Source organism: Astatotilapia calliptera, chromosome 6 (assembly GCF_900246225.1).
Source record: "Astatotilapia calliptera chromosome 6, fAstCal1.2, whole genome shotgun sequence".
Lineage (NCBI taxonomy): Eukaryota > Metazoa > Chordata > Actinopteri > Cichliformes > Cichlidae > Astatotilapia > Astatotilapia calliptera.
Window position 1 is genome coordinate 27,885,610 of NC_039307.1, and position 23,625 is coordinate 27,909,234.

General features: G+C 42.7%; 1 protein-coding gene across 13 annotated transcripts in view; it reads left to right on the forward strand.

Annotated features, from left to right (window-relative positions):
- fat1a (FAT atypical cadherin 1a) overlaps positions 1-22,633 on the forward strand; it is an 81,179-nt gene extending 58,546 nt beyond the window's left edge. For 3 of the 13 annotated variants that reach the window (XM_026171459.1, XM_026171458.1, XM_026171463.1), the window contains 17 exons: positions 732-965; positions 5,867-6,253; positions 7,178-7,392; positions 8,772-8,909; positions 9,108-9,251; positions 10,474-10,671; positions 11,278-11,868; positions 13,497-13,719; positions 13,809-13,940; positions 14,035-14,192; positions 14,893-15,361; positions 15,896-16,049; positions 16,233-16,343; positions 16,492-17,135; positions 17,862-17,999; positions 19,875-19,910; positions 21,067-22,633. In XM_026171459.1, the coding sequence (XP_026027244.1) occupies positions 732-965; positions 5,867-6,253; positions 7,178-7,392; positions 8,772-8,909; positions 9,108-9,251; positions 10,474-10,671; positions 11,278-11,868; positions 13,497-13,719; positions 13,809-13,940; positions 14,035-14,192; positions 14,893-15,361; positions 15,896-16,049; positions 16,233-16,343; positions 16,492-17,135; positions 17,862-17,999; positions 19,875-19,910; positions 21,067-21,740 (4,646 nt within the window). In that variant the 3' untranslated portion in view covers positions 21,741-22,633. Of the gene's footprint in view, positions 1-731; positions 966-5,866; positions 6,254-7,177; positions 7,393-8,771; positions 8,910-9,107; positions 9,252-10,473; positions 10,672-11,277; positions 11,869-13,496; positions 13,720-13,808; positions 13,941-14,034; positions 14,193-14,892; positions 15,362-15,895; positions 16,050-16,232; positions 16,344-16,491; positions 17,136-17,861; positions 18,000-18,318; positions 18,644-18,682; positions 19,345-19,401; positions 19,911-21,066 lie in introns of those variants that run through there. The other 10 variants (XM_026171460.1, XM_026171464.1, XR_003272656.1 and 7 more) reach the window with 9 other exon arrangements.
- The last annotated feature ends 992 nt before the right edge of the window (positions 22,634-23,625 follow it).

Here is a 23,625-nt window from a genome sequence, read left to right on the forward strand (position 1 = left end):
GAAACCACAAAAGAGGAAAAAAGAAAAACCACAGTGCAGGTTAACCAAAGAAGTATGCAAACAAAACCACTTGGTTTGAACAGCTATACAGCACATCTGCTGTTTCACAGAATCCTTGAGTATTCTGCCTTAATATGCGGAGGCTGACACCAGAGCAGACAATAAGGCAACAATGTCATCCCGCTGTCTTTTGGCAGCCCTCAATTTCGAGTTTTCCAGCAGCAGGGCTACTGTTATGCAGCGGGAGTGTGATTTTTTTTTTTTTTTTTTCAGTGCAGACAAGTAGGATTATTGCTGATGAGACCCGCCAAGAGGCTCTGGAGTTTTCCAGAGCAGTTGTGGTAATGTTGGCTGCTTGGTATCCCAAGACACTTCCAGGCTGCTTTTAGCTGCCAACTCTGATGTTTTCCTTCATCATCCCGCTCCCTTCGCTATCCTCTTCGTCCTCTCTTGCTTCAATTACTTATTTATTCTCCTCTCTACGCGCTTGAAAGCCTTCAGTTGTTCGGATGGTTTTCACTTGGTTAGTAAACAGTAGACAAGAGGGTTACATTTCTTTAAAATGCCTCAGGTTTGTCCACTCATACATAAACTTAGCATTTTGATTGATTTTTTTCTCTTTTTTTCTTGTACACATTTGACTTTTATGTTGTTCTGACACCGACTCTTCCCCAAGAGCCCGTGTCTGCACTTTTGCATTTCTTCTCAAAACCTTCCTGTCTTACCTTCAGGGGAGCTGAAGACCTCGCAGCCCCTGGACCGAGAAGAGAAAGACGAGTACAGGTTTAAAGTGCGTGTGGTGGACGGAGGAGGGCGATACTGTGAATCTGACATTCATATTATTGTGGAAGACGTCAATGACAACCCACCGCAGTTCTCAACTGACCCCTACAGCATCACCGTCTTTGAAAACACAGAGACGGGCACTTTTGTGGCAAAGCTGTCAGCGAACGATTTGGATACTGGTGAGTTTTATTCTCTGGCACATTCTAGGTAGAGGGCAGCTGTTATTTACAGTGAGGTGGAAAATCATAAGAACGATCTTGCGCAACTGTAAAATTGATGCAAGTCTTTATTGATAGAGATGTGCAGCAATAAAGCGATAATTACCCATAGACAAATTTCATTTGAACACAGCAACTATCAGACACTGCTGCTGTAAGTGCCGAACTTTATTGCACACATGAAAGCCATAATTTGACAGATTTAACACTGAAACAGCAGGTCCTTAAGTTTAGACCGTGATTAGTTTGTCATTACACCACTTTGCTGGACCAAAGGATGACGTATAAAAACCCAGCAACTCATGAAGCTAATTTTAGCATCCTGTATTGGTTGATATTTTAAAACTAAAACCCCTGAAAAGGCTGTTTGATATGAAAAAAGTCCCAAGCCAAAAAAATTCACCATTTTCATTTCTACTGATCTATGAAGAAGACGCGGGTCATCACTTCCTGTCGCTTCACACTTGGAGAGATTTAAAAAAATAATTGAAAAAAAAAGAAAAGAAAAGAGAAGCAGCCTTTAAACTCCGAGTTGCTGAGTATCAGTCTTTTCACACTCCTTGCCTCACACACGTTCATGCAAGACTTCAGATCCTTCTATTCTTTCTCATACAGAATTAAGGGAAGAATACATTATATTGAGAATGCTTTAAAAAAAACCTTCATAACAAATCTCTCTGATTAAACCAGCCTATTGGACCAGAACTCAGTAATAAAATGTGTTTTAGGCAAACATTTAAGCTTCCAAAAATGCAATAATCTCAGGAAGCTGGTAAAATGTGCTTAAAATGCAATTAATGGCAACATATTGCATTGCTCACGATCAAAATAAAAAAGCATATGCACATGTGATACGGGACTGTGCTTCTGAAATACCCTTTAATGGGTTGGAATAAGCAGTGCTGACTTGCTATGAACAGGTTATTATCTCACCATTGTGGAACAGCATCGCACTAAATGGCAAGAGGGAGGGATAACAAATGTGAATTTTCATGAATGATCAACCCCTCAAATTAAAAGCTCTATTACACTCTAATGAAATTCTTCTCTCTTCAAGTCGAATTCTCAAAAGAGATGATTGCAATTTTCCATTCGCCTGGTGCAAAGCCACGGGGCCACATATTTATCTCAGGCGTCTCCTCCTTTCAGCAAACATTGCCAATCACTAAGAGGCTCACACTCGGGTAGGCCGGAGAGCTTGAAGCGTGCAGTTTAAGTCTTTTTTTCTTTCTCAGGAAACTAGTGGACCTTCCGTTCCAGATTGCACCTTGGGTTTAATGAAGCAGAACACTCTAGCTTGAAAAACCATTTCAGCCTGTTAGCTGACAATCGACACAGTCTCTTTTTGTTTCCCTCCCCTTTTTTTGGTGGGGGGCCGGAGTGACAGCTTGACAGAATGAAAAGGATGCTAAAACTGACTCCCTCAAGGAGAAATGTTAAATGAAAGAAAAGAGAGGGGGAAAAAAGCTGCCATTAAGACATTTTTCCCTGGAGGCTTTGATGGCAAAAAATTAACTTTGCATTTGGTACATCTGGGCTAAGGGTACTTGAAGGAAGGGTGGAGGAAAGAACAGTGCTCCCTGCAGTTTAGCCGGGAGCAATAATTATTTAGACATACACTGCATGAGCACAGAGAGGCATTTGATCAGTATTTCTCCTGCATATGGGTGTTTCACACATTTCTTTCCTCTCTGTGTGTCGGCCTAGTATATTTGATTTAGTTGCAAGCTTGAAGCACAGCTGGCAAATCCCAACCAGACACACAGGGTGTACAAAAAAAATAGGCTTCATAGCTGACCCAATTCACTCCAGCTTCAGTCAACTGTCTTTGTGGCCGACGCTTAAAATGCAAAGCCTAATGTAACCCTCTTCCCACGAGGAAAGAGTTGCTTTATCTTTTTATATTTTTCACTGAGTGGACTCATTCTTGGCATTTGCTGCTATGTGCCATGGCCTTCGTGATCGCTGTGCGATGTTTGATATTTACCCACATTGCCAAGCCACTATTCGACCCACTGTTACAATCTCTGAGAGGCCGCACTTATCAGTGTGGGATGATTATGAAGCAGACAAAGATTAAGACCCAGACTGATGCCCTTGATCTGTGATAAACTTTGGAATTTCTTCTCTGATTTTGCTTTGTCCTTTTATCACTCTACCTTGGTCAGAGTGTGTCTCTCTCTTTGCTCTCTGCATTGCCCCGTCAGTTGTTTCAGTGTGGGGGCATTTAATTATATTCTGCTTTGCCCACCTTGTTGCTGTGTAAGATTCAGACACGCTCTTCAAGTTTGTTACTAAAATCATTTAGAAAAATAAGAAAATTCCAGGGCAAAGCTAAGGAAACACACAAACACACAAAACAGCTCAAGTTGAGTCAGATGATTTGTATTTATTAAGCACATTTAAAAACAAGAGTTGACCCAAAGTGCTTTCTAGTCAAGACAGATGAATTTAACAGTCCCGTTGTATGTGAATACAAATAGATGAATACAAGATTTTAAAAAAGATAAATAAAACATGGCACATAAATGAATAAAAGCACATTAAAATGAAGCAAATAGACAAAATTAAGTGCAAATCACACTAAATGGTTGTCTTTCTGACTATATTAGTTCTGAATGTCTGGACCTGTTCAGCATGTGACAGCTGTGATGCTGCAAAATGGCAGGATTGCTCAGCAACCTTGATTTTATATAGGAATATAGCCAGAACACAGCTAGATGACAAACAGAACTGAAATCCTTGTTGTAAAAGAAAATAAGTCGTGGTCATCAGCACAGAGTCACTCAGACTGATTGTAACATGTTGGCACATGTTTGCGTTTCTAAATTAGATACAAATTATTTGCAAGCCTTCACTAGCTTATCTGAGAGTGACTGCATTTGTTTGGAGACAGGTTGCTTACCTGTAAGATCAAATGTGGTCACCTGGAGCTGACCTCCTTCCAACTGGTTGCTGAACATGAAAAAAATCAGTGTAATCACCAGGCAAACACGGATTTCTTTCCAAGTTGCACAGAAGTCTATTTCGCTCTGCCACGACTGAGCCGTAAAACAGATTTATGTGGGTAAAAGTCAGCATTAATGATAACACAAGAAGCAAAATAAAGTCTAAAAATAGAAAGGTAGTGCATGTAATATAAGAAAGTTCACCCGTGATTTAATATACAAATTATACATTTGGTTTGGTTTGGCTTTGGTCAGTGAGCTATATCCAAGCTGCTGTGCAACACATAAACATGCACATCTGTTTAACTGGCCTCAGTAAACAAAACACAGAAAGCACAAACTTCTTGGTCTCTCTGTAAAACAGAGCGGTCATAATACTTGTTAGATTGTCAGCGGTTGGGTGGAGGCGAGGAAGAAGGAACCCAAACGCAGGACTCGCAGGTAGGTGACGATTTATTATAAGGAGTGGATTAACAGAACAAAGGGAGAAAATGGCTGGCTGGACGACTGACTGAAGCACTGACTGACTAACTGAACATACAGACGGAGAGACAACATCACAATAACATCAATGACACGACATTGGACTGGTTGAACTGAGGGACATAAATACACAGGCTGAGTGATGAGAGATTAGAACCTGGTGAGTACACAGCTGAACATAATGAACTAATGATAAACGGGAAGAGGACGGAACATAATGCACATGGACCAAGGCTAACACAATAAAACAGGAAGTGGAACAGGCAGAAGATAAACAGTGAACGTGAACTGAAAATACTGGGTCACCGACCCAGGAACCCTGACATAGATATTTACTTTCAAAGGCTTGAAATAGCACCAACAGCTCAAACCCCAATCGCGAGCTCCAGCTTTCTGACTCGAGTTAGCAACAATGAGGCCTGTTGCACAGCAGTCAGCCACAGCTGCCTGTTAGCACACCTGTGAACCTGCATGTGCTAACCATTTGAAAACAGGTTAGCAGTATAAAGAGCAAACTCCAACCGTACAGTTATTATGAAGGCTTAGTGACCACACCAGCTTTTTGCTCTGGGCTATAAGCATGTTTGTTGGCTCACTTTTGGAGCCAGACTCATGAGACCATTCAAGGAACGTTTCAGTTTTTACCATTGAAGTGTTGCCTCTCTTTTCACCCTGCTTGTTGCTACTTGTTCACGAGGCCACTAATTAATAAGTTCCACTTCGGGTTTCATATGAAACATTTCTGCTGTGTGACCCACATAAACCCACGATCATAAACATCGGCGGATACAACAAGATAGCCAATAATAATTTAACACAGTTCACTTAACCACTGTAAAGCAATTGTCCTAAAGATGATCAGAGCAGATGAAGGTGATGAGAAATTATATAAGCAGGGTTCCCCTTGGCACTCGCTCCAGCATGGTAATGAGATCTACAGAGGATGGGGGCACTTACCTGATAAATGGGAATATAATAGCATATTCAAAATGGGGGCCACCTGCAGTAAAGCATTACGATTATTATTGTGATCCGTCTCTGTCTTGTTTCTGGGACCGTCTTGCTTGTGGGAGGACATGAGTTATGACTACTGCATGGATTAGAGATTCAGAGCTCCTGTTTATCAGAGGCTGTGTGAAAGATGGATGTTTTAGAAGGGCATAAGAACGTGACATTTAACTATTCAACAATCAATACGTCTATGTAGAAATCAATATGCTTGTTTATGTCCTCCATTTAAGAGTGTTTCTCTTTATGTGACCATCAGTTTTATGGTGCATAGCATTTGGCTCATCAGCTCAGATGTGTGGAAGTGAAAGCAGCATGAGCTCAAAGGAGTTGTAACTGAGAAGTGTTGTATGATGACTAATAGGAGTGATTGCCATTGTAATGCAATTTTTAAAAAAAGCATCATCTTTTTTGTCACCCCAGGCCTGAATAGCAACATCCTCTACTCACTGGTTGAGTCCGCTGATGGATTTTTCTCAGTTGACGAGTCCACTGGTGTAATAACCCTGGAGCGTCCCTTGGACCGCGAAGTGCAGTCAGTATATGAGCTGAAGGCCCGTGCCAGTGACCAGGGCTCGCCGCGTCTGTCCTCGCTCTGCCAGGTGGTGATCTCCGTCCTGGACATCAACGACAATCCGCCGGTGTTTGAGCACCGTGAATACACAGCCACTATGTCTGAGGATGTGGCCGTGGGTACTCAGGCGCTCAGAGTGCACGCAGCCAGCCGAGACGCCGACGCCAACGGCGAGATCACTTACAGCATCATCAGCGGGAACGAGCATGGCATGTTCAGCGTGGACCCAAAGACTGGTATGTGGTAGTTTTTTTTTATATTTGTTTTTTGAATTCCTGCACCGGCGTTGTAGGCTTGAAAATGAAATCATCTTTGTTGCAACGTGACAGATGTTGTTGCATTTAACCCTTTAATTCAGTCCCAAACCCCTGGGCTGGTCCATGAGTCGTTTGGTACCGGGCTGCCAGAGTTGAGGCTCGGCTGTGAAATTTATGGTTTTTGGGGTTTTTATTGTTTTTAGCATTAACTTGGTTTTCCTGGGTCTTTCCTGTGTGTTGTGAATAAATCTTCTGTTTACTGGTTTTATTTTGTTGTATTTATCCACGACACCTTAAAGACCGGTCCGTGAAAATGTTGTTGGACATAAACCGGTCTGTGGTGCAAAAAAGGTTGGGGACCGCTGCTTTAATTGTCCTGGGATTGCAATGGCCCATTTGCCAAATGGGTCATTTTGACCATAGGACAGAAGAGTTAAATAGATTTTGCATTTTCTTCCTAACCTTTGTAAATAATTTTGCTGTGGATTTAATATACAAAAAAACCCTTGGTTTGTTTCCAAATGGGCTGTGATTGGCTAGTTTCATGATTACAGTGAAACACCAAAATAAGAAAATCCCTGGTTATGTTTTAACTCAGTGTAGCTGAACAGGATTTAGTTTTTGAATGCCAACTCAGTGCCAGTGATGGATGATGTTTTGACTTAAGGTGTATTTAAGCTGAAAATGTTTGCATGTGAAAGTATAAACCCACTTTAAAAAATGACAACATGCAACAAAAAAAAGAACTTACCTGCTAGATCCTCTCTACATGTGCAATATTAAACATTAAAACACTGTGGTTGCTGCGAGACAAATATGTGTTTTGTAATATTTAGATGATAAACAAAAATACATTTCGGAGTCTTTTTAACAGCTAGATACATTTCTGGTTTTGTGCCTCAGGTGACGTCTTCGTGATTGAGCCGCTGGACTATGAGGCCTCTCATGAATACTACATTACAATAGAGGCTACAGATGGCGGTTCGCCACCGCTCAGCGACATGGCTACTGTGAACATCAACCTGACAGATGTCAACGACAACAGACCCGTCTTTAGCCAGGACGTCTATACGGCCGTCATCAGCGAGGACGCCGAGCTGGGAAAGACTGTGATGGCGGTAAGAGCGCACGCACTGTCTTTGGTATACAGCAGGTGCTCGTTGTGGGGAAACAACTGTAAAGGTACACACAGGGTGAGAGACATTTTTCATCTCTCGCTCTGGACTTTCCTCCAGCAAAATCTGTCATCTTGTTCACCTTCTCACTCTGTTGCTCATTTTCTCCCTCGCAGCCTTTCTCTTCTCTGCCCATTACTCACTGAATACTATCATATATCTGCACCTGTGGCAAATCACCATCTGGTGGAACGGCTAAATTAGGACCAATGCTCTTCATGCTCACTGCATCCCTGTTCTCGTGCACTATCTGACACACATGCTCGGCGAGTTTAATTAAAAGCATTTGACTCATTAAGCCCTTATCCTAGATAAGCCATTTGCTGCCTTTTGCAAGTTAAATTCTCACTCCCATCGATTTCTGTCTACCTCTGCTGCTCACCCATTCTTTCTCCCCTCATAAAAGATCTCTGCTTGTGGCCATTTATCTGTGTGTAATGTACCTGAATATAAATTATCCATCAGAGAATTTTAATGCCTGCCATTGTCTCATTCTTGTAAATCTTTACTGTCTGCTGATTTCCCCGGAGATGTGACGCTTGGTCGGTTTTAAGACTTAAGCATGTGTTGATCTTTTTGTGTGTGCGAGTGTAGCAGTGTTGTGAATGGAAGATGTGTAAGTTTGTATGCCCTAGTGTTACATCAGTGGAGACTACAGCTAGCTTCTGTTTTTTAGATTACACAGCACTCTCCCATTAAATATGCTAAAACATGAATGAAAATCACAGCAACTAATCGAATCATTTCAGTGATTTGCTTGAAAGCCCCTTATTTTAAATGTAAACAATGTAAACTCTTTAACAATAAATAAACTAATATAATGTTTACTAAACAGGTTAGCACACCGGTTAATTGTTCATTAGGAGTATCTAATCTTTAGATTTTATTCAAATATTGATAAAACCTGATCATTGGACACCTTTTTTCTACATGTAGACTTGGCCTTTCTGAACTCCCAGGCCAGTGATTGAAACAACTGCAATTGAGTGCAGAGGACACCGCTGATTGACATTTGACCCTGTAGTACATGCATTAGAGTTTTATCTGATTATTCTCATCTGATTATTGCTGATCATTCTTTGAAAATGAGTTTTATTTCACCTCTTTCTGCCACTTTCAACCACTTCAAGACACTGTAGTGTTTGAGCACAGAAAGAAATGCAAATATAATTATCATGTTTTTTTAATGCAGCGGGTAATTGTTTAAAGCTGATTGAGAAACAAGGTTTTCAGAGGTCATGTTAGAATAACATGTACAAGCAGCCTCTTTTCAAGGGCTGTTGATTGATCGATTGTGGTGTTCATGTTTGATTGATTCAAAGGTGATGGCTGAGGATTTTGACGGACCTTCATACAACCACGTGCGGTACTCCATTGTGGCCGGTAACCAAGGCAGCCCATTCACCATTGATCCGGTCAGAGGGGAGCTTAAAGTTGCTCGCCAGCTGGACAGAGAGAGAGTAAGAGAAACTGCAGATACAATGCTGACTGTTCATACACAGTTTAATCCACCTAGGAACTAATTGCAGTCTATGCAGAATCCAATCAAAAGTCATGTCAGGTCTAATAAGGAAGCTTGTTTACCGATTTCTGCTTTATTGCATGCAAAAGCAGCTTCGTCTGTCTATGGTAATTCTCCCTCTCTTTCTTTCTCTCAGACATCGGGGTATACTCTAACAGTGGTAGCCTCAGACAACGGGGCACCCCCTCTTTCCAGCAGCGCCATGATCAACATTGACATCTCCGACATCAACGATAACCCTCCCCTTTTCTCCCAGGCCAACTACAGCCTCATCATCCAGGTGAGAGGGGGAAAGGGGTCAATGCGGATAACTGATTAGAGTTGGAAAGGAAGAAAAAGAGGAGGAGGCGTGGTGGGAGGGGAAGAGGGGTGCAGTGGACACAGAGAGAGGGATTAACAGGGAGTAATAATAGAAGACTGCACGACTAGAATGTCAAGAAGCAAGTTGGAGGATGGAGCAAGAACAGAGGTGAGGAGGGGGATAAAGAGGAGGGTGAGGGAATTGAAAGACACAGGCTGCATTTTAAGTATAAACTGGCAGATGGGGATGGAAGAAAGGGAGGAGTGATGGACAGTGGGAATATGGAAGATACTAAGCTAATAAAGCACGACTGACTGAACTGAAGGAGGTGCCTGTAATTCAGTTTTTGAGATTAAAAAGGAGAAGATTCAAAAGACAGGGGAAAAGAAGACTCATTTCTAGTTTTTCTCTCTATTTAGAAGCCTAAAAAAGATAAATTTGGGAGATATCATGAAGAGGCAAAATATATATTCCAAACAGATCAAGCACTTCAGGATAGGATCTTTATTTTACTTACACCGGAGCCTTGATCAAAGTATGGTACAAAATCCCACAAAAACAGAACAAGAAAAAAAAACCTAGTGTGCAGATACTGTACGAACAATAAAAAGATCCGTAGTTTTTTGCCTATTTTTTTCCCTCAAGAAGAAAAAGTCTAGTTTTCACTCAGGGCTTGAAAGAGTCAACAGAAAGACAGATTTGAAGCTCATTCAAGGACAGAAAACAAGAATTCTGCCTATAAAACTGTCATCTTCCTTTTTATTGTTACTCATGAGAAGCCTACCCGCAAGTTTGTGGACAGGCTCTTAGACCGGGACGATTGCCAGATAAATAAAAATAGAGCTAAGCGTCTACAGCCTCAAATCTTTAGTTAAGCCCAGCAGTACTTGGAGCTAAACGCTAGCATGTATAGTGTAATGTTTAAAATGTTTATCGCCACAGCTGCGAAAGTTAGCTGGTGGCTTTGGAGCTGAGGTTGGTGGGAACTGTTTGGCTGTAAACCAAAAGCATTTTTCAGATACAAGTTTTGACTTTGTGAAGGCGGTCAGAAGGATTTATGGACGCCGAGTCAGCTTCAGTGTTGCAGCACAGTTGCGTTTTCTGAGCAAATATCTAACACGTTTGAAGTTAAACATCACAGCTTCGCCATAACCACGTCTTCTCAGCACAGTGTTAAACACACCTCTGCTGCTTCCCACAGGAGAACCGTCCAACAGGCACGAGTGTTCTTCAGCTCACTGTAACCGATCGGGACGCTTCTCACAACGGGCCACCTTTCACGTTTGCCATCGTCGCTGGGAACGACGGCGACGCTTTCCACATCAATCAGCAGGGAGCTCTAGTGGCCATGGGGGTGCTGAATAGAAAACATAAAGAAAACTACCTACTGCAAGCACAGGTGAGTCGAGGAGTCCAAGGAGAAACCGGAGTTGAGAGGTTGTATCGATTTAACCATCGAGCCACAACAATCTGATCTATCTGTCTTCTCTCTTTTTCCTCTCTGTACCTTTACTGTCACGCTCCCACATTTTGCCAACTACTCAGTGTTCCACCCTGCATCTCCTTCCTTTAAAGCTTTTAAATGTATTCTAAATTCAGCTTTTATAGGGTGGTGTAAGGTGCATAAGGCAGCAGCATCAGAGTGCATCTCACAGGAGAATAGATTTTTTTTGATTTAGCTCGATCACGTGTCACGTCAGAGGAAGGAACAGAGAAGAAATGTGTGGGCAGAAAGGACATGAAATGTGTGATGTCTTGTTACACACAAGATGCACACTCAGATGTGAGTCATCGTTGTTTTTCTCTCACAGAGCTGATGACCATCTCTGTGAAAGTGTGAATGCTAAAATGTATGATGTTGATGGCTTTAAAATGGGTTACACCTACAGTATGGAGATGCAGTGAGATTAGGGATGTGAGCAGCACAAGAGCTTGATTGCCCTCTGCTGTTGGAATAAAGATTAAACTCGGATGCTCTCTCTGTTTTTTTCTTTCTCATACTCAGGTGTCAGACAGTGGCAAGCCACAGCTCTTGTCCACCACCTTCATCAGCGTGCGTATAATTGAAGAAAGCGTCTACCCTCCCGCCGTTCTTCCTCTCGACATTTTTGTGTCGACCGCCGGCGATGAATACCCCGGAGGAGTCCTGGGCAAGATTCACGCCACCGACCAAGACATCTACGACACTCTCACCTACAGCCTCGCTCCTTCATCCTCCTCGGATGAGAGCAGCGGCTTGTTTTCTGTGTCGCCCTCTGACGGCAAAATTATTGCCCTGGGTCCTCTCGATGTGGGGCACTACCCTCTTAACGTGACGGTGACTGACGGACGCTTCACCACGCCGGCTGACGTCACCGTGCATGTCAGACAAGCAGCTCGTCAGGCCTTGGATAACTCCATCGATGTGCGCTTTGCGAATATCGCGCCCGAGGAGTTTATTGGGGACTACTGGCGCAACTTCCAGCGAGCGTTGAGAAACATTGCCGGAGTTAGGAGGAGCGAGGTTCAGTTAGTCAGCCTGCAGCCTTCTGAGCAAGGAGATCTGGATGTTCTGTTGACTCTAGAGAGAGCTGGCAGTCCCTATCAATCTCAGGAGGTAAGACTAGGAAGTAGTCTAACATATTTGCACCGATAACAGTTAATCTGTCATATATGCCCTCGGCTCGATAGATTTTTTTTCCATTGCGGCCATGTTGACACAGAATGGGAGGTAAACACAGGTGATACCATTAATGAGGTACAAGTGACAGGTAACACCTGTGTTTACATACTGTTTCGTGTCAAAATGGTTACTCTAAAAAGGCGCTACTACTTGAAACCGAATCCAAATGATATTAAAAAAAGAGACTTCTAGATCGACACATTAGATCTTGATAAATGCAATATGCTCAAGTTTAAACACTGTGTAAGTTACTGGGAGCAAAAGGGCTGATTGAGCTTTCAAGAATGTTGTGCTACTTTTGAAAGACTGACTCAAGAATCCAGAAATTCAGTATTTCGTCAGGTCAAGTCCGTTGTACTCGAAGCTTTTGGGTTCTTCTTTTACAGTGAGAATTAATGATCAAACACGCCTTTCTTTCAAACAGCTCCTTGAGAAGTTTGAACTAACTGTGACTTGTTTTAAAAATGACTAACATGTATCCAATTTTTTTGCTAATTAATGTTGCCAGTTAGGCAGGTGATAGTCACAAGTTCAGCCCCGGCCTTTAACCCTTTAAAACCGGTCGGAGCGGGCAAGCTCCATTTTGCGTAACTATGTTTAAATCCCGGTAGCTCTGCAACCACGTAAGCTAGCGCAATCATTTTTTTTGCATATGAAACCGTCAGCTTGTTCTCGGTCATGGTTTCCTTCCACATATAGCTTTGCAAAAACTGCATAAAAAGCGCTTGCAGCAACAAAAACATAATATTCCAGAAACACGCTTTGCCGATCCGATCAGCTGATCTTAACACTTCCTACGTTGGAATAGACGTCAGCGCGAACCATCACATGTCCGCCATGACCTGCCCGAAACCGGAAGTGACGTCATTTTTGCGAAAATGTAGTTTTTTACCTTCAGGGCCTATACAAGCATATACTGGTGTTTTTAAAGGTTATGTTTGACTTTATGACTTTATGTGTCGTTTCTGAGATGCTTAGGACTCATATTGCACTGCTGGAAATAGTTTATTTTGATGCACATGCTGTTTTTTTTGGAAATTTGCACTATAAGATTTATTTTCGTTTTTCCTGCAGTGTATAAAAATTGGTGTATTTAAAAAAATAAAACTATGAAGACACTGAAAATAAATTTCCTGTGGTGGGAAACTAGTTTTTGCAACTTTTTTGTATTTACAGTTTTGAGGGATAAGCCTCTTAAATTTCTCTAACTAGAAATATATGTTAAAAAAGCAAAAACATTTTCAATTTTTTTGTAGTTTATTGCACTTTTTTGCAATTTATGTAATTACTATGCACCTAATGCAGACATATTATTAAAATTTGGGCTATAATGGTTGTATTGATGTATATCAACTTGAAATGCTCCCAAAAATGGCTCCACAGCATGTAAAAATATAATATAAGCTCTGGTGGACTTGGTTCTATGGTAGGTCTTAAAGGGTTAAATGACTTCAGCTATTAATCACATATCAGAACTGATCAATTTTCCATTGACTAGTGAATAATTAGAGCACTCATTTGAACAGTTTATCGAGTGTTTTGTTTTTTCCAATTTTCCTCAGGTTGTCTTCCGGAAGCTGAACTCCTCTGCGGCTGTGATTGAGGAGATGACGGGCATCCGCATCGTGCGGGTGGCGCAGAAGCTGTGCGCGGGCCTGGACTGTCCATTACACTTCTGTGATGAGGTCATCTCCCTGGATAAAAACGCCATGTCCACTTACAGCACGGCCCGCCTCAGCTTCGTCACCCCACGATACCAGAGAACCGCGACCTGCCAGTGCGAAGGTTCCTGATTACACCTCATGCACCTACGTATTTGCTCATATATGGTTTGGTAGATTTCCTAATCTTACCTGCGCTATTTTGGCATTTAGGTGGCAGATGCCCCGTGTTGAACAACCTGTGTGAGAACAACCCCTGTCCTGAGGGTATGGAGTGTGTGGCAGATCCCAGAGACACTGAGTACAGTTGTGTGTGTCCTGAAGGCAAAAAAAGCAAATGCTCCGGTAAGACTATCTGTGATTTGGATATTCTGTCTAACATTTTCTGCATTTACACTGCTGTTATGTCTTACTTGTACATTTGTTCATCCTGTGCCAGATGGCCACTCGCTCACATTCAGTGGAAATGGTTATGTGAAATACCATCTGATGGAGAATGAGAACAAGGAGCTGATGAAGCTATCCTTGCGACTCCGAACTTTCTCCAGCCACGCTACCGTCATGTATGCTAAAGGCACAGACTACAGCATCCTTGAGGTGTGTGCAAACCTATTTTCCAGCCCCATATTTCACTCATGGGTGTTTTTCCCCCTTCTGTCATTTTTAAAACTGAATGGAAAACCTTGCTAATCTTGAATAAGCCTTTGCATTTCTTAGCCCATCTCTGTATTACTGCTCAGCATTTCCATATCAGAAGGGTCTAAAAAACCCATGACTGACCCGACTTCTCTCGAGACCAGCCAGCCATGTGTACCAACCAAGTATGCTGAAGGGTTCAAGAAAGCCATTTTAAACCTTCTTTCACATGAGGGACTATGGGAATGTGGTGGTGGGTTGAAAAACACACACACAAGAGCTATTTTAGTAGTGGGAGGGAAACAGAAAGCAGTTTTCCACACATTCCTTTTTCGAGTCTGTCTGGTATAGCCGTCAACATGCCAGACTTCAGAGGAAGAACTGGGCTGGCTTAGACACAGATTTAGTTTAACAGGCTGCGAGCTGTTTTTTTTGTTTTGTTTTTTCAGAGGCTTGAGCAGAAGTTTAATTGTTTTATAAAGCTGTTGTTTTTCTGTAAAGCTCTTCGAAAGCCAGTAAAGTGGAAGTGTCCTGTGTGAAAAACTGATTTAAAACAGTGACTCAGTGGCTTTTGAGTCTCAGTGTTGAGATGAATGACCTGGTGTGATATGTGCAGGATGTGTAGCATATTCTAAAGCTATATTTTCTGTCCATGAAACAGATCGTGAACGGCCGTCTGCAATACAAGTTTGACTGTGGCAGCGGCCCCGGGCTGGTGTCGGTCCACAGCGCTCAGGTTAGCGATGGCGAGTGGCACTCCGTTTCCCTGGAGGTGGACGGTAATTATGCTAAACTCGTGCTGGACCGGGTGCACGCTGCCTCCGGCACAGCCCCGGGCACTCTGCGGACCCTCAATCTTGACAACAGCATTTACTTTGGGGGTCACGTACGCCAGCACGCCTCCCCTCGCCACGGACGCAGCCTGCCTGTCACCAACGGGCTGCGTGGCTGCATGGAGGCCATCACCCTGAATGGCCAGGAGCTGCCTCTGAACACAAGGGCTCGCTGGGCCCACGCTGTGCTGGAGGACATCGTGGACGTGGCTCCAGGCTGCGCGCTCACACCTGCCGAGAGCTGTTCTAGCAACCCCTGCACTAATGGAGGGAGCTGCACCTCGCTGCCTAATGGAGGTAGGTGGAGTCCTGCTTGGCTCATTGCACTCACTTATTTTCCAGTCCTTGTGCATTTCCTTGAGTCTGGTTTTCATTGAGAAGTTTATCTGATTATGTATCGCTGCCTTTCAGACATATTAAATTCCATTTACCGGCATCCAAGGAATAGCACAGATTTTCAAATTAAGACGCGAACCGTGATTTTAATCTGGAGCAGCTGTTAGGTCTGTTACCTGTCCTAATTCAGATGTTCTCTGCTTAATAAGGAAAAATCTACTAAATACTAAAATCATGTTTTAGTGTAAACGCTTCATTCTGATGTACGCCTGTTGATGTGGATTCAACACTTCTGCATCTGTTTCACAATAAAAACCTGCCAGTGGTTCAGGGGCATAATTACAGTCTTGCCATTACTAGAAGGCTTTTGGTAAAACATCTGCAGGATGTTTTAAAATCACACCAGCCTATTTTAGAAAAAAGAAATAGATTTATGATGACAGAAAACGTCAGTTTGTTATTTTGCTCATTGACCTGTTTTTCTAAACTCTTCAGGCTACTTCTGCAAATGCCCCACTTCGTTCATGGGCACACACTGTGAGATCCCCATAAGTCCTTGTGCCTCCAACCCCTGCCTGTATGGTGGCACCTGTGTGACCCGAGGAGGTGAATTCTACTGCCAGTGCAGAGGGCAGTACTCAGGACCGAGGTACTGCACTGTTTTATGTTTAATCTTGATAATATGAACATTGTGCGCAACATACGGGATGATGTTACTGGCTTGCTTCACATCAGCTAATGCAATTTTAATATTAGTTGTTACTGTAGGATTTGTGCACATCTAATTTGGAATTTGAGGCTTCATGCTGGAGTAATCTTGTTGTGAATGCAGGTGCCAGTTGGGGCCGTACTGCAGAGACAACCCTTGTAAAAACAGCGGAAAGTGTATCGACAGCTTGGACGGTCCCGTATGTGAGTGTGAAGCAGGCTTCCAGGGAGACAGGTATGTCAGTGTGGAGCTCAAATAAGCAGTAACACCAGTTATTTGAATTCTCCTAGTAGGTAGATCTTGTGTTTTGCAACAACTGTTAGAAAAAGCGTCTTTTTTGCCCACAAACAAACCTCAGTTGAAATTCATACATGTTGTCCAGGTGCCTGAGTGATGTTGATGAGTGCATCAAGAACCCGTGTGCCAACGGAGGACAGTGCCAGAATACGTACGGCTCATATAAGTGCAACTGCTCGCAGGGTTTCAGTGGAGCAGTGTGTGAACTCCAGGACGTTCACAGCAATAATTTGGTCTCCAACTCCTGGAACATCGGTTTGGAGGAGGTGATAGGCATTGTTGTCTTTGTGTCTAGTATCTTCATACTGGTCCTCCTCTTTATTATCATCCGCAAGAAGGCCTGTCGCAGAAGGTCAAAGAGCGAAGATGACGACAAACATCCTGGAGGTTCGAACGTGCCTCACTCCTTCCTCCAGAGACCTTACTTTGATGCCAAATTCAACAAAAACATCTACTCAGACATCCCTCCTCAGGTGCCCGTGCGGCCTATCTCCTACACTCCCAGTATTCCAAGCGACTCAAGAAATAACTTGGATAGGAATTCATTCGAGGGCTCCACCATACCAGAGCATCCCGAATTCAGCACCTTCAACCCAGATTCTGTGCACGGGCACCGCAAAACCGTGGCCGTGTGCAGCGTAGCGCCCAATCTCCCTCCTCCCCCTCCATCCAACTCTGTCTCAGACAGCGACTCCATCCAGAAGCCAAACTGGGATTATGATTACGATGGTAAGTTTGATTCCAGCTGTTTTTTCCCAGGAGTTGCACTGAGCTTCAAATGAGTATGATTAGTGTCTCATTATGCTTAAAACATGGGTTATTTAGCAAGTTTCGGATTCCTTAAGTCTCCAGAGTTGTTGAGTAGTAAAAGTAAACTAGACTTGGTCACTTAACGTCTAAATGGTGATATTTGACTTTGTATAAAGCTGCCGCACATGTTCCAGTCAGCACTGGCTATTTTCACTCCTGTGAATGCATCGCTGACTGTCTGTAGATGCATGCGAAACTGGACGTCTGTGGAAAAAACCCCGATATCTGGATTCTCATGAATTCATCAGCTTGTGTTAAATACACTAGCAGAGCATTCAGCACTGGTGCACTGCCAAGTAAACAATTTTTATCAAATATCTGTAAAACTATAAAAATCCTTCTGGCAAAAAGCATAAAGGCCAGTGTATATGAGCACAAAGTTATTTTGGAAATCCAAACTACTTATTATAAAGTATAAAGTATAAATATTATAAAGTCATTAGTTTGATTCTTTTAAAACTACACTTACTACATTCAGTGTAAAACTTGAGCGAGAAGGAAAAACTCTCTTTTCACAGTAAGAAACCTCCAGCAGGTCCAGACTCAAACACACAACAAGAACAACAAACGACAACAAAAATCTGCCAGGGGCATGTTCTATATTTAAAATGTGTGACTAAGATCATACTTCGCCTTCTGTTCCAGCTAAAGTTGTGGATTTGGATCCGTGCCTGACCAAGAAGCCTGTGGAGGACAGTGCCTGTCACCCCTACAACACCAGAGGCAGCATGTCTGAGGTCCAGTCCCTCAGCTCCTTCCAGTCTGAGTCTTGTGATGATAACGGTATGCTGCCATGTTTAATTTGCTCCTCTGTAGCATTTAGAAAAAAAAAGAAAAACTAACAAGACAGCGCAGTTTGAACGTTTCTGGCACATGAATCTATGAGATGCATTGTTTTTGTTTTCTGTTTGTTGCTTTTTGTTCCTTTTCTCTGATCGGCCTGCAGGATTTTGCAACATTTGCCTTTGTCTTGTTGATTTGAGCGCTAACACTTTTCTCTCTGCATGTACAGAATGGATGACCCAGTAGTGGCTCTAAGGGTCATTTGTCCTGTTTCTTTTGTTTTTGTTTTTTCTCTTTCTTTTTTGCTGCGGGGCTTCAGCTCCCATATGGATCAAATCAGTCCACAGATCCAGAACAAGGTTTTAAATAGGGGTTCCGGCCTGTAAGTCCTCGATCACTACCGGTACAGACAGAAGTAATCACTGCAACTCGTGTTGTGCTATTCTCTGGGGATTATTCACACACACAAAAATAAATACAAATTTGACCTTGTTTCCTGTTCTTCTGGCCCCAAGTTCACCTGTGTTTAGCTTCAAAAGGAGTTTGATGACTTACTTAAACGGCAGTTATATTCTGTTTGTTCACACATCTGCGCTTTGTTTTATTTTATTTTTTATTTACAAGCATGCCTTTTTCTTCCTTTTGTCCCTCCTTTTTTGTTTCCTCATATTTTCAAAAAATAGCTCCAAACGGATGTTTCAAGCAAACATCAAGGAACATATCAAAAGGGTATACAAGCACATTTTATGTTCTCCCATTTCTTTCCCATGTCATACTTAATTACTTTTCATCATTGCTTAGATATCACGCCGGGCACTGTGCTGCTCATAAGTCATCAAACCCTTCATCCGCGCCTTCGAAAGTGACAGCAAATCCAAATTTGAATTAGAAACGGAGCGTGTGCAAAATAGGTAATTTCTGCTTTCCTGCTGAATGTGTGTGAGTGTTTTCCACACGCACACACATTCAGCTTTTCTCTTAGCTGGAAATGGGTTTCGATCTCTGGGGAATTTCACTGATTCTTCCATCTGTACTGTCAGTGGCACCCAGTAGCATCTCAGTTTGTTGTTGTTGTTGTGTGTTATCCTGCACAAACAAAACTAGACCCTCCTATCCTCTCCCCCACTACACACAAACACCACCGCTACCATCGCTCTATTCCCACCATTGTGCTGTGCCGAACCATTAACACCGCCCTCATTCCCCCAAACATTCAGCATCAATGCATAAAAAAGCAAACGAGGACGACGTTTGTGGGACATGTTGCTTGTGTTGGCCTCTCTCCCACCCCTGTGCATTCCATATGTGTTTTTATTTGTCTTTGATAAATGATAAAGAGCGTTTGTACTAATGCTAAGATCTCTTCCACCCACTCTCCCCCCTGTCCCCTGCCTCTCACAAGCCTCCATTGTGACAGTTATCCACCTTGTCAACTCTGCTGTTGACACGGTGGAAGGAGAAGGTACTCTTCCAGCTTCCATCTGCCACTGGTTTTTGTCCTCTGTGTTGGGATGTGAAGTGTAGGCTGTTAGAGCTGCCATTATCTTCCACTGACAAAACCTCACCGACTAGAACGTCTCCTTTTTTTGTGATTCAGAAGCTAATTAAAAAGATATGCACAAATCAAATTAAACAAGCAGCTCAAGTGTTGCGTCCTCGATTCAGCGCTGAGCTCTTGTGCACCTCGAGAAGTCGGTCTAAGAAAATGGCAGAGCTGTTGTGCACTCACTGAACTGTCGCTGCCTCAGTCATTATTTGCCCTTCAGTGTTCGCTGTCCTCATTTCATTCATGTTCCAAGGCCGATGTTCTTTCCACGTAGATTTTAATGCGACTTGTTCTTTCTCTTTTTCTCCCCCTTCTCGCCTCATGTAAAGAGTCTTTTTTGGCTCATGATCTCAAGAACCCAAGAGGTGACTTGTGTTTTTTTTCTTCTTTGCTTGCCTGGTGTTGCCCTGATCCCATCCTCTGCAGTTTAACCACTAACCCTGAACCCTAATGAGGAGAGTTTAACCTCCTCTCTAACGTGGCTCTGGAGCTTTGTGGCCTGATAAGGTGTTATTGTTTGCATTGTAAGGTTATATATATGTTTCTACTCCTTCAACCCCCCTGAAAAAATCCTTTGCATGACATACATGAGTATATGTTATATGATCAAAAGTGTTGCTCAGTAACTAACTGGAAGTATTCACAGTTTTTTATGTTTGTCTGTCTGTGTTACTGTTGTGTGAGCTTTCTGAAAGCCATGGCATCTGTTTTAAAACAGGTTTTTTTTTAGCTTTGAAATAAGAGGAAAATCACACAGTCGGACTTGAGACTTGGGGCTGTAATGTACACGTGGGTGAGCCGTAATAATTAGGATTATTTAAATCATATCTTTTAATTTAATTACAAGATTTAATAGAAACGCTCAGAAGCAGGGCTGACTCTTTGGGAATCGCTCCCATAGACAGGCGAAAAGATGGCTGTACCCTCGGTGATGTCATCCAGATTCAACTGAAAACAAATAATGGAGTCAGAACACCATCCTCCCGTACACTTCAGACAGCCTTCAGAGGGGATGCAGGTTTTTAGGCACTTCCACATTGGCTTCATTTTTATGTTCAGCTCTGTATTTTGCTGCTTTCAGCTATACACCCATGACACAGTGATAATGCCCTCCTGGCCACTTGGAGTTAGTTCATTGCCCTCAGTGATCTTTGATTAGATAAATGTATGCATGCATCCCTGAGATCAGGATGACTCACCAGCAACAGTTTAAAGTTGTAAAGGAAGAAAAAGAAATCACATTATAATCTTATAACAAAAGATAACTAAACAAAAACACAGGGAGACAGACTATTTTTGTTGTGTATTTTATTGTGTGTGTTAACTTGTGAATCATGTCTGCTGAGTGTGTCTGATCACAGAGCGTTGTGCAGTTTGTTTAAGCTCATTGTGGTGCGTGACTTTGACCTGTGTTCCTCCTGCATGGTGTGGGTTTTTAACATTAACCTGAGAGCATCTGTGCAGCTTTTGCGAGAGAGCAGTGATATAATGTGTGTGCTGTGGTCTCTCCTCCTCAAACAGGATATCACTGGGACACATCTGATTGGATGCCAAGTGTTCAACTTCCTGGAATCCAGGAGTTTCCACAGTATGAGGTTGTGGAGTCACCCGCCCCTCTGTACAGCGACCCGAGTGCCATCGACACCGACTATTATCCCGGCGGCTTTGACATTGAGAGCGATTTCCCTCCGCCGCCAGAGGACTTCCCTGTAAACGACGACCTCCCGCCGCCACCATTGCCAGAGTACAGCGACCGCTGCGACACCCTGCGGCCCCTCGGCAGAGACTTGGACCCGCCTATGACCGGTCCGGGCAGCTCAGGCGCCATCCGCCAGCGCCCAGCCCTGCCCGAGCTTTACAGCCTTAACCAGTACCTGCCGCAGCACTCCTTCCCAAGTGACGGCGGCGATACCGAGGGCCTGGGCACCACTTCAGCCTCCGCCACCCCAGCCTCCACCTTGGGTAACAGCGGTTACAGAGGAGGCTACCCTTTAGGTTGCAGTCGGGACTTTGACTCCTCTGCTCTGGACAACATGTCCATGTCTCTGTACACGTCCACAGCCTCTTGCTCGGACATGTCGGCGTGCTGCGAGGAGTCCGAGGTGATGATAAGCGACTACGAGAGCGGTGACGAGGGCCACTTTGAGCGGCTGTCCATCCCGGCGCTGGACTCCCAGCAGCACACTGAAGTCTGACACTGGATCCAAACAAAAGTGCCTAAACCCACAGCTACACCTTATGTTCGCCCCTGACCACCACAGACACTAAACACGCACAGAATCTGGACCCACACACACACAGACACACACTGACACATAAACACAGGGGTTTGTTGAGACCGGCTGAGAAGGCCGTTCAGCTGAGAAGATCTGAAGAAGTTATAGGAAACTCTCTGTAGCCGCTTTGCATCTGCTCAGCCCAGCCCAGCCCCCCTCGCTTTAAGTAGCTGCCATCATACACAGGAAGTGGATTGTGCAAAGGATCGACATCTCAACGTGCAACAGGAAAAACATCACGACAAAAAAAAAAGAAAGTAAATGTCTTTGTTTCTATAAACAAAACCAAGCAAGATGTTTTTATACAAGTCTTCATTTTCAGTGTAAATTTAAATGTACAGTTTTGATTTCAAAGTTTACTAGGTTTTGTAGATATTCTATGCTTTTATTTTCAACAAAAAAAGTTAAATGGTGTGACATTATCAGCCTTACTGTGCGTACATTCATTAAGAAAAAAAAGAAGTGTTTAAAAAGAGAGATAAAGAGAAGAGCGTGACTTTTCTGAACACAGTGTACTCGTAAAGTTTGTTGTCTCTTGCTCATTTCAAAAAGGGTCTTCAATGAACGACTGCATATTCTTGTGTTGTTTATTTTTTATTTGTTTGTTTGTACATTTTGACTTTGGAACCTCTTTATTTTTCCACCAAGAAAATGGGACCCAATATATTTATAGTGCAGAGTTATCCATGGACACGTGACTTTTTCAGGTGTCTGTGTGTGTCTGAGCAATGCTATGGTCTTGTTAAGGTTTTTATTGAATACTGCCACAAGCTCACGCTTTCCTACTGGCAATAAATTATTCCTAAAAAATACTCTGATGTCTGCGTCTGCCTTATTTTCTCAGCGTGTTTACAAGGTAACTACGATGCATCACTCTGTTACAGTACTGGGGATATAAATGTATTTAGAAAGGGGAACTCTTACAAACCGCTCTACACTTTATATCTTAGTTGTTTGGATGGATGATTTCAAACAAAACTTAAACGATCACTCAGCAGAAAAATTAATCTGAAACAGTTCAATCATTCAAATCAATTTTTTTGCAACTTTTTTTTGGCAAACATGATTACATTTGTGTGCCGTGGCAACCGCCCGTGCACACTTGATGATTTTCTTGGTCTCGTGAGAGCTAGTACAGCTAGCGGAGCGTTTACCCCGGTGATGCTGGGTTGGATTAGTGAAATTTTAAATGGGTAATATATAAATAGATATATATATATATATATGTGTATATACAGACACAAGGAGGAGATAAGAAGTACAAAAATACAAGTTACAGATGTCTTAAGAAACTATACAAATTATAGCTACAAATGGGCCTGAATGATACATATAAATAGGCTGAACATGGTACAAACTGAATGAACCTTAGATATTAGGATGGATTGTTCCTCCTTCATCCAATAAATATCTCCTTGAGTATTTGTTAAACTCTTCACAGACTAATGATGAATTAAACTGATCTTTTAATCACAGGCAGTTCAGCTCTTTCCCAGAACTGAACTGGGAAAGAAGGCTTTTACTTATGCTGCCCCTTTTACATGGAACATGATGCAAAAAGACTGGAAGATAGCAGATCTTATTTCATTAAATGCTTTTAAGTCCAAATTGAGAGAGCCAGAGAAAAATGTTTTTTAAAATGTAATTGTTACTTATAACATGTATGTAACTTTGTCATTTTAACATGTTGTCGCCTCTTGGCCAGGACTCCCTTGAAAAAGAGGTTTTTAATCTCAATAGGACTTTTCCTGGTAAAATAAAGGTTAATAATACAGGCAGTCCAACACTAAAACTTAAAAGCTGG